This window comes from Oncorhynchus clarkii, chromosome 17 (assembly GCF_045791955.1).
Source record: "Oncorhynchus clarkii lewisi isolate Uvic-CL-2024 chromosome 17, UVic_Ocla_1.0, whole genome shotgun sequence".
Classification (NCBI taxonomy): Eukaryota; Metazoa; Chordata; class Actinopteri; order Salmoniformes; family Salmonidae; genus Oncorhynchus; species Oncorhynchus clarkii.
Window position 1 is genome coordinate 53790754 of NC_092163.1, and position 11254 is coordinate 53802007.

Below are 11254 nucleotides of genomic sequence, written 5' to 3' on the forward strand. Positions count from 1 at the left end.
CCTGCATGGCTTTGGTCTTCTCATCTTTGAGGGGTTCAAACTAATATGATCCTCCTTTACCAGAGCTTTTAATCATTGGAAAAAGCCAGATAATTAACATAGTGATACAGTGGGAGCTGTAGATGAGAGGAAGTCTATGATGCTGTAGATGAGCTTGGATAAAACTTTTTTTTAAGAGTTAAAAACGTTAGATGAGCTTCCAAAGTGAGGTAAAGGTTGGAAGTGGCGATTCAGGATAAAAGAGAATAGGGGAATATAAATGGAACAGGGTCGTGCACAGACCTTTAAGGGGGCAGGTGCTCAAAATGAACAAAGGGCACCCCCATGCTTGATTTTTTTAAACTTTCATAATTCATATCTTCAAATTCATAACATGGCCTACCAAATGCCTCTGTAGCGAGACATTTTCTTTCTTAGAATAGTCCTATTTATTTCTGCAACAACATTCACTCATCAGCCAACCAGACCGAATTATGATGATGTAGGCTAAATCAAGTGTTATCAAGTGTTAATCAAATGTTATGCTACTGTGGCAGCACTGTTGATATTTAAACTAGGTACACTTGAACTAGGTACACACTTTACCCGTGACCGCATTTCTCAAGCCATGCATGTTTGGATACCGGGTGCGCGCAATCTCCATACAGGGCAGACTGGGGAAAGGGCGCAACCGGGCGCGTGCGAGCTTTCCACAGGGCAGATTATTAGGCGCAAACAACGGACAGGGGGTGGCGACCTTGACACAGATAGAGCCCTATCTGTGCACGTGCCTGAAGTGGGACATCATTCAAACTGGTGAATAGGCTAATAGTGTTATTGGTGTGCTCTGCTCGTCCCCGTTATTTCACTTTCACTCCACCGCGTGCATGTGAAGTCACTAATGTTGAAGAGGACAGTGCCGTTTCCGATTGTGATGAGGTGGACTCTCGCTCTCTCTCTCTCACACACATAGTAACCTACACCCACTCACAGCACGCGCCCCGCGCACCGCTCCGCGCACTGCTCATCTATACACTCGCATGCAGAACGCGCGCATCGCTGTGCTACTGTCTTGCAAAAGGCAATAGGTGCGTATCCTAAAAGGTGCTGTTTTGTTTGTTTTTACTGTTCTCAGCAAACGCCTTATTCTGACATCTTCCAGAGAGTTTGGCAGCACCTGCTCCTGTTTCTGGGGTCAACAATTGCAAAGGAGACTTCTGAGAAATAGTGACAGACAGAGTGAGGTAGGTGCAAATGTCACATTATTCCATGTAGGCCTATTTGGAATAAAATTCAGCTTGCATTGGTTTATTTTGTGAAATACTGTATCTTAAGAGAAAAAAAGGTGTATGAAGCTAAACTGAAGGACAAGAAACATCAACACCAAACAAACATACATTTATTAGAGGAAAATAATTGTTGTTTTGTGACAGTATTGGCTATCAAAGTTAGTTATAGTAGTGAGAATGTATAGAATGTATTAATGTGTTCAATAAGAGGTGATATTTCCTGGGGGTCCTACGGTGTTGCTGCTCGGCACCCGGTCGGTGAAGGTGTCTCACTGATTGAATTCAGAATGACGGATCAATCAGAGTCTTGGCGGGGTGGGGAGGTGAATGCGGGATCGATCGCTGTTATTGATTCCACTGAGTGACAGGGATGGGGTGGGGATAGGCCTACGTGGAAGGGCTGTGGGGGTGATGATAAAGAGAACGATAGCATATACCTTTATTGGACACAATATCATTAAATGTATCTGGATGTGATGGTAAGGGTAACTGGGACATTTTATATAAGTCTATATGGTGTTTGTGGCACAACAAGAACAGGAGAGGACAAGGTTGGAAATATAAACAGTAATCTCTCTCTCTCTCTCTCTCTCTCTCTCTCTCTCTCTCTCTCTCTCTCTCATTGACACAATATCAGTCAAAAGTTTGGACACACCTACTCATTCCAGGATGTTCCTTTGCTTTTACTATTTTCTACATTGTAGAATAATAGTGAAGACATCAAAGCTATGAAATAACACATATAGAATCATGTAGTAACCAATTCAAGTGTTAAACAAATCAAAATATATTTTATATTTGAGATTCTTCAAAGTAACCAGCCACCCTTTACCTTGATGACACTTTTGCACACCCTTGGTATTCTCTCAACCAGTTTCATGAGGTAGTCACCTGGAATTAATTTCAAATAACAGGTTAAAAGTTAATTTGTGGAATTTCTTTCCTTCTTAATGCGTTTGAGTCAAAGTGTTGTTACAAGGTAGGGGTGGTATACAGAAAATAACCCTATTTGGTAAAAGATCAAGTCCATATTATGGCAAGAACAGCTCAAATAAGCAAAGCAAAACGTGGAGTTTGGAGTTTGTGACAGTAACTATGTGAGAGTATTACAGTATTATAGACACTATGTCCTTGGATTTCTTGGATCTTCTATGTAGAAGAAGCCTTTACCTTCTAACAACTCCTGTGTAGCTTTTGAGCGTCATAGCGTCATGCACATGTTACAAAGGGTCAGAATTCCAAATGAATTCCGGTGTCGTGGTGGGACTCATTGTGTTAACACAGGAAAAGGAAGTTAAAACATTTCTGGACGGTGAGACAAAGTGGACTTTCACCCACTGTAATAGATGCAAAAGGGAGGTCGAGGGATCAATAAGTCTTTCCTTTCCTGGATTTGTTTGCATACCTCAATAGTCATAAGGCCTACAAACCCATTTTATTGCTAAATAAAATATCTACATGACAGTTAAAACTGAGCGTTGCGTTAAATCAAGGAATTATATGACAGGATAAACATCTAACCGATACATGAGATTGGATCTCTATTGGAATGTGGAAAAGGCCAGCTGCTCCACTCATATGAGGTTCGGTGTGCTATTATCAGACTTCAATTGTTGAAATAGCTTCACTCCTGGCTGCTGGCACTGGCACAAATCATGACAATCTACACAAGCAAACCTCCTCCAGTAATTCACATTCTCACAGCCTAGCAAAGTTCCTATTCTGAAATTAGCTTAATCGGTAAATTGCCTGAAAAGTTGTGTTTCTCACTCACTCAAAACAGTGAGAAACATGACAATCAGCCACATTAGTCATATTTCATCATCACAGATCAGACAGCTTTACACCAAATATATAGTACATTTGTTCTGTTTGTTAAAGTCTGTTTTAGAGCTGTCCATCAAACATTACTTTAGTCACAAAGCTGTGTGGTGGGCCATAACATCCCAGTGGTAAATGCATCAACGTGTGGGGAAATTGAGAAAAAGTGATTGTAGGAAAAGTAGGATTAAACCACAACAATGAAAAATGACATTCTCCTCCTGATAACACTACATGGTTAAATGTATCAAATTATTATTTTTCCTCCTACTGTCTCCCTCCCTCCCTCTCGCTCTCTCTCCATCAGGATGTGTGGGGTGGACTTGGATCTGGACGAGGGGGGCTCAGGCGACGAGGAGAAGGAGCAGGAGGAGTTCTGGGTGGGTGAGAGGGTGAAGATGCTGCCTCCTCCCACGGCCCACAGTGAGGGCAGCGCATGGGGTAGCCGTCGGGGCAGTTGTGGCTGTGTGGCGTGCGGTGCGGGGCTGCTGCTGTGGAATGTGGGTTTGGCCTTGGTGTGTGTCCTGGTCCTGGTGGCCGTGTTTGCCCTGGTCCTGCTGCCCGCCTCACTGCTGCTCTACGCCGGCTTCCTCTGCCACTCACGGGTAAGTAGTGGCCCGCTTATAGCGCTACTCAAAGTCTCTAACTCAAACTTTGACAACAACAGAATATTGTGGTTAGAATTCCAATTCCTTATGACAGCCATTTCCTGGTGCTTGGTACGATTTCATCTCAGAATTGAGGTCACAGAGCGTCTCCAGTCAAGTCAGTACCGCTCACAGTCTCCCACCCCTGGTTAATATGTGACCTGATGCTGAGCTGAACACTGGCTCACTCTGCCAGAGAACCACACAAGAATCATGATCATAGCTGATTGGCCCTGAGGTTGAGCTCTGTAACCCATGGCAACCCTTTAAACAGCTTATTTGCATTTTTACAACGGGTGGGTCTAATCCTGAATGCTGATGAATTAAAACCGCATTCCAGCCGGTGTCTATTCCACAAGTTACCACCGGCTAAATCTATGACATTAAAATGCCTATTTACTCTGTTCCATCTGAGCAATCCACTGTCTCATCAGCCCAGCCAAGCAACGTATGAACTTGATTTCCTCTATAAAAAGCATCTAGACATTATCTCACATTTCTTTTAAGACTAACATTTAGTTTTCAACAGCAGATATTTGTATAAACCTTGCTGTTTGTCTCTCTGACATTTGCAACATTGTTTCAATATTCAAATTCAATCTCCTGCTGTCCCATAGTAAGGAACGTGTTGTGAGTTGGGACGAGACAGACAGGCAGGCAGCGTTTCTCAGCCAGTCAAAATCATGATTCAGCTGGCATAATTTTTTTGGATATATACAAAACAAATTCAATTGAAAAAGGTCAAATGAAACGCAACTCATTTGCAGTCTTCCAGCTTCAGTTTGAAGTAATTGTGTTACTGTAGCTGTGTTGTTGGCTAGCTCCTCTGAACGACAGTGTCCTGACGAGACACGTTTTCTATGCCAGGCGAAATCCCACCTCATCAGCTTATTGTTATGGATGTATCCAAATAAATGTCACTAGAAAACAGCTTAAACAAACGCAAATGCAACTACTTTGCTTTTATTCTGGCTGCACTTTTTGACGTGACTGTAAGTTAGTCGCAGTTGGCTAGCATGCAAGGGATAAGAATGTTGCCAGCTAGTATGGCAATGGAACATTTAGAACGAACGACTGGGTCGCGTCCATAGATACAGAACAAAAGGACTGAAGTACTGGGTTGCGTCCATAGATACAGAACAAAAGGACTGAACGACTGGGTCGCGTCCATAGATACAGAACAAAAAGACTGAACGACTGGGTCGCGTCCATAGATACAGAACAAAAAGACTGAACGACTGGGTCGCGTCTCTAGATACAGAACAAAAAGACTGAACGACTGGGTCGCGTCCATAGATACAGAACAAAAAGACTGAACGACTGGGTCGCGTCCATAGATACAGAACAAAAGGACTGAACGACTGGGTCGCGTCCATAGATACAGAACAAAAAGACTGAACGACTGGGTCGCGTCCATAGATACAGAACAAAAAGACTGAACGACCTGGGTCGCGTCCATAGATACAGAACAAAAGGACTGAACGACTGGGTCGCGTCCATAGATACAGAACAAAAAGACTGAACGACTGGGTCGCGTCCATAGATACAGAACAAAAAGACTGAACGACCTGGGTCGCGTCCATAGATACAGAACAAAAAGACTGAATGACTGGGTCGCGTCCATAGATACAGAACAAAAAGACTGAACGACTGGGTCGCGTCCATAGATACAGAACAAAAAGACTGAACGACTGGGTCGCGTCTCTAGCAACCCTAGATAGCACCGGCTTCTCAGGTATTATCTCTTAAATGGAACTAAAATAACCTTTACGTAATAAGAACCCCACTAGTGGATAGACGTGTCTGTCTGCCGTGCTCTAACATGAAGATGTTTGAACATGAGTTTAAATGAAAGATTCCTTCCTTCTTCCCCCTAACCAACACAGTAAAAGTATACCGGGCATACCCAAGTATCTAAAGAATGGTAGAATTCAGTTCTTGTTGTGCATGGAATCGACATTGAGAACACCCTGGACCAGAGGCAAACAGACACACCCTTAGGGTGGGACAGGACGTTGAGGTTCAAGTATCTGTCCAAGTGGGAGTATGTAGAGTATGAAGAGTAGGGGGCAAGTACATAACTCTGGGGCAAACCCTGTGTGACTTCAGCACTGGCTCTGGGAACACCCTGGATCAGGGGCAGACAGATACCCCTACATTTCTGGGAAAGATATGACGTCCCTGTCAACCTCTGTCAGCCTCACCCTTCTTTAGACATCACCCAGAAGATGACATCACTTCATTGGCCTATTATACTACAGTATATTACTCAATCCCAAATGAATGAGAAAGGTAGACATATTGCTGGATGCATCTTGGCAATAGACCACTTTTAAGAACTCAAGGGAAAATTCCACTCAAAAACTATCCTTTAGTATGCTTCATTAGTCCACTGTTGATACAATCCCAAAAAGGTTTTACATGTCAGCAATCAAGTTTTCAAGATATAGACTTTAAAAATAAAGAAAGTGTCTGATGCATTTTGCATGCAAAAGGAAAATAATCCTGCAGCAACAGGACATGTGAATTATTATGTGGATTATAATGAATTGACTTTTTATTAGGGGTTGATACATTTTTCGTACGGGAAAATCAAGTGGAAATTACAAACTTCAGAAGCCTTTTTAAACCTCAATTAAACTTCAAGTTTTACATTTCCTGCATTACAGGAAACTTTTCCTTGAACCTGTATTTTCCTTTAAAGATGTTTTATAAAGGTTTTGTATAATTTTAGCCAGTAGTTTTGAAAGTAGTGTTCACAAGCCAAAACGGGTCCCCGGAAATTGTGCACAATTGTGTACTACGTCATCCATTTTGTATATGATATGTTCCGTCCAGCAAAAAATACATAAAACATTCTGTAATCTGAATTATATGTTACCAATTCCAATTCGTACAATATGTTATGGATTTGTAAGTGCTTAAGATCCCGTTCAATCTCTTTAACACGTCTGACAAACACGTAAGACCACCTTTAAGAACAGGTGGACTGTGTCTAAAACAGGATTATGATGTGCATTTTGAAGAGGTCCTCCTTAGACACGCCACGAGGAACAGATTCAAGGAGCGGACACGTCAGTAAACGCTATCAGTCTCATAATGATGCCAAAGTGTCCTCTAAGATCTACAGCTGTTGTCCTTGGCGAAAAGTAAACTACCCAAATCATCTTCTGACAGCGCTGTGCGGTCATATTTCCTCAGCCCCTCATCTGGTAGAGTTGGCACCATGCCAGGTGGCCTTGCTTGTCTCCATTATTGATGTTACATTCAAATATGTCTTTGTTGTATTTTGTCTTCCTTTTACTGCTGTTTGCTAACTTTTTTGACATTTGGAAGAAGTTTGTGTACGATCAAACACACTGATTGCTCTTTCTTTGGAAAGTTGCCTTTAATTAAATCAATAGCAATTTATTTAATTTATTTGATTTGATTTTAATTCATTCTTCATGTCTTAAAGTGTCCAGAAGACACTGGCATTTTCAAGACGTCTTCATTAGTGATGGCTGGGAAGGATGTACAAATATACAGAATGTGAGTGGCATGTGTAATGTGTAGCCTAATAGTATGTTGTGAACATTACTATATATATAATATAACAAGTGCCAGTATAGACCCTTGCTGCCTGCCACAGTTGGGAATGTCAGTCAACTGTTGGAGAAGTGAAGGATTGGACAGTGAGAGAGGATATCCATGAGAAGACATGATTGTTGAATTAGTGCCAATTAGTCCCCAGCTGGGCCCATGCCTATGCTGACAAGACAGAAAGAATAAAGTGGAGAAAATGTGTGTGTGTGCGTGTGCATGTGCGCGTGTGTGTGTGTGTAGATTGATGATGGCTCGAGGTTGCAGCGTTCAGTTAAGGTGGGTGGGGAAATTCCTCTTGAAAATGCTGACAAAGAGAGAATTATATGCCAGAGGGTTCTTATAGAATGTAGCCCTAACGAGAACACACTGAGTGTTTGTGTACTTGTATGTAAGTGTTTTTGTGCATTTTTGAATATCTGTCTGTTTGTGTGTGCATGAGCGTGTCTGTCTGCCTGTCTGTCCCACTCTGTGTATCTGTATCACTCTTTCTTCCCTCTTGCTGACAGTGTCTGTATATAGTACACTATGTATACAAAAGGAATCGGCTATTTCAGCCACACCTGTTGCTGACAGGTGTATAAAAACAAAGCACACAGCCATGCAATCTCCATAGACAAATATTGGCAGTAAAATGGCCTTTGAATGTGGCGCCATCATAAGATGCCACCTTTCCAACAAGTCAGTCTGCCCTGCTAGAGAGCTGATATTGTGAAGTGGAAATGTCTAGGAGCAACAACGGCTCAGCCGTGAAGTGATATGCCCCCCAAGCTCACAGAACAGGACCGCTGAGTGCTGAAGCGCGTAACTTTAAAAAAAAAACGATCCTCGGTTGCAATACTCACGACAGAGTTCCAAACCGCTTCTGGAAGCAACGTCAGCACAATACCTGTTCTTCAGGAGCTTCATAAAATAGGTTTCCATGGCCAAGCAGCCAAACACAAGCCTAAGATCACCATGTTTAATGCCAAGCGTCGGCTGGTGTGGTGTAAAGCACACCACCATTGTACTCTGGAGCAGTGGAAATGCATGCTCTGGAGTGATGAATCATGCTTCACCACTTTAGCAGTCGACGGACGAATCTGGGTTTGGCGGACACCAGGAGAACGCTACGTGCCCCAATGCATAGTGCCAAACTGTAAAGTTGGAGAAGGAATAATGGTCTGGGGCTGTTTTTCATGGTTTGGGCTAGGCCCCTTAGTTCCAGTGAAGGGAAATCTTAAGTCCTTGCTACAATGTTCCAACATCTAGTGGAAAGCCTTCCCAGAAGAGTGGAGGATGTTATAGCAGCAAAGGGGAGACCAACTCCATATTAATTCCCATGATTTTGGAATGAGATGTTCAATAAGCAGGATCCACATACCCTGGTTTATGTAATGTATGTCACAGATGATCAAGTCTAGTAAGCAGAGCAGGGGCTCCATTACCTATCTGTCTCTTGTCGCTCTCATCTCATCCCAGTCTCTCTCTCCACCTTCCTTCCTCCCTCTCTCACCCTCCCTCTATCTCTCTCCTATCTATCTCTTTCCCTCTCTCTATCTATCTCTCCTGTTTTCTTTCTGTGGTGCTTACAGGTGATTGACAGCCTAGGGATTGTATTGGCAGCTCTGGGCTGCTTCTTATCTGAACAGTGAACAGCAGAGGGAAACTGGAAAAGAGTCTGTCACACACCCCAGTACCTTCCGTCTTATGGTCCCTCTTGTGTACACACACGCACACACACACCTCTTCTTCCCCCTCAGTTCTTTTCAGTTAAACTAAAGCACAAACATTTGCATCACTAACAAAAACAACTCAGAAACACATACTGTATCAATGGAATTGTCCCTATCACTGGAGTGTGTTTCTGTCTGAATGTAACAGTCTGTGTTCTACCCCCGCAGGTCCTAGATTCCCCCTCTCCTATCTGCCGTTACCTCGACGACAACAGTTGCTCCGCCCTCATCATCCTGGGCTTTGTGATGATGTCACCGCTGGTGGTGTTGGCGGCGGCCATCTTCTGTGGGCTGCTCCGGAGGCTGCGACTCCTGCTGCTGTTTCAGCCAATAACAGGTGCATGGTACCATGGACGGGGCTTGGACTGGGGGGGTGATGTCCGTGCCTGGGTCTGATTGGACCAATGCTCGAATAAACCAGTGTTCGAAGAGTTCAATAGGTTAACAGTCAAGAGAGAATCGAGTCCTGGAGAATAGCAGTGTCAAATCTATTTAGTGTCCTATTAAACTGTAATGAATGTCATACAATCGAATGGATACAATGTGAACCAGTCCAATTGTTTAAAGACAGAGCTTTACATGTGGCTATAGGGCTGTTGCTGGTCAGAAGGAAACAGTGAAGGTAAGGGTGGAATATGCTAGCAGCTCTTCTCTGTGGATTTGTATTGGTTATGTATATTGATCTATTTTCAATTATCTGCTAACTTATATGGTTGTGAATCTTGATGTAGCAGAAAAATGTAACTATCACTCAAATGTCTAGAATGGAAGGAAAATATGTTTACAAGCTTACTTATTTAGCAGATTTTGTTCATTCTATTGATTTCATTATATTCACCATCTTGTGAAAGTGCCATGTAAGCTACCTCAATGTAAGTATAGTTCATAAAAGTAGCCTAGGTTGCTCTACATCAGTCATGTGTGAACGGGATGAGACAGAATTATAGCCTTTTCTTTGTCTGTTGTGTTTGTTTTTTTGTTTAGTATATTGGCATATTTTCTTGCTAAAAATCATTCTGATGTGTTTTAACAGAGCCGTCATTACTCATTTTGTACTTATCAGATCCTACCAACGTTACATTTCTATGTACCTAGTAATTGACCTATATGTAAACACATTACTGGTAATTCCCCTTAATTGCGGCCACCGTAAAAGGAATTGGAGCTGAAATGCCAAGTCTTTGATCCGTCTATCTTTAAATAACACATACTAGAGGCTAATGGTGAGGACACTTAGTTCAAATAGATATACAGTTTTAAATCCCTGGACATTTCACTGTCATTATCTCACATAGATCTTTATATGATGTGTGGTATGATTCATATCAGATAATGCCTAGACATTCCTCAATCTGCTCCTGAGAGACAGTGTGGTTCTATGTGATATTCCTTAATAGAGTGCCTCTCTTCCTACCAACATGGTCTACTACTTTGAAAGCATTACTCAATAGTATGTTAATCACTGTTTATCATAATTTTTTTCAATTTAACCTTTAACTAGGCAAGTCAATTAAGAACAAATTCTTATTTACAAGGACGGCCTGCACCGGCCAAACCCGGACGACACTGGGCCAATTGTGTGCCGCCTTATGGGACTCCCAATCACGGCCGGTTGTGATACAGCCTGATCATTTGAGATCTAAAGACGTTACTCATGGAAAGATGGCATCCAGTAGTCATGTTGTTTTCTGAGGCAGACACACATTTACACAGTGTATAGAGCATAAGCACCCAACCAAAAATCCCCATCTCATAATTTAGCTATACATTTGAATCAACTTAAATAATTACTTGAAGTGAATTGAACTCAATAGACTCTACTTATTGAACCATGAACTATATCAGAACAGTTGATGGTTGTAGCCAATCCACATTCTGTAAATGTATGTTATTGAAGAATAAACCTGTTGACATACTTGTGTTGATGTTGCATCTTACACACACTTCAAGCACTAATGGTGATAGAGGGAGTGCCAGTACAGTGGGTGTGCAGTGGAATGACTCACTCTGCCTGGGAGAGGGTTTGATAGTCATCTCCAGACTCCTCAAACTCTCCAACTTCAAATGTACTGACTCGTACATGCACTTATTCATTTCCCCCTAATGTGGCCATATTAACTGGGGTTTAATGTAACCCATTTTCACACGGCAATATAATCGACTGTTTTAGTTTTTTTTATTAACTCTGGACATTACTGTAACACAGGACATATTTCAAGTA

The 11254-nt window shown here is 42.2% G+C and overlaps 1 protein-coding gene across 2 annotated transcripts; it reads left to right on the plus strand.

The window, feature by feature from the left end:
* Positions 1-996: 996 nt before the first annotated feature.
* Positions 997-10949, plus strand: LOC139369827 (transmembrane protein 88B-like). 2 transcript variants are annotated; one of them, XM_071109103.1, is made up of 3 exons: positions 997-1223; positions 3397-3694; positions 9202-10949. In XM_071109103.1, exons 2-3 carry the CDS (start codon positions 3398-3400, stop codon positions 9427-9429), a joined length of 525 nt encoding a protein of 174 aa, XP_070965204.1. In that variant the 5' UTR covers positions 997-1223; position 3397; the 3' UTR covers positions 9430-10949. The 2 variants fall into 2 exon arrangements, with proteins under 2 accessions (XP_070965204.1, XP_070965203.1); XM_071109102.1 differs by lacking the exon at positions 997-1223 and adding an exon at positions 2078-2151.
* Positions 10950-11254: the final 305 nt, after the last annotated feature.

Coding starts and splice junctions, on each gene's coding strand:
- LOC139369827 (XM_071109102.1), top strand. CDS start 2,105: ATGACACTTTTGCACACCCTTGGTATTCTCTCAACCAGTTTCATGAG. Junction 2,152..3,396: donor CTCTCAACCAGTTTCATGAG/GTAGTCACCTGG, acceptor TCTCTCCATCAG/GATGTGTGGGGTGGACTTGG. Junction 3,695..9,201: donor GCTTCCTCTGCCACTCACGG/GTAAGTAGTGGC, acceptor CTACCCCCGCAG/GTCCTAGATTCCCCCTCTCC.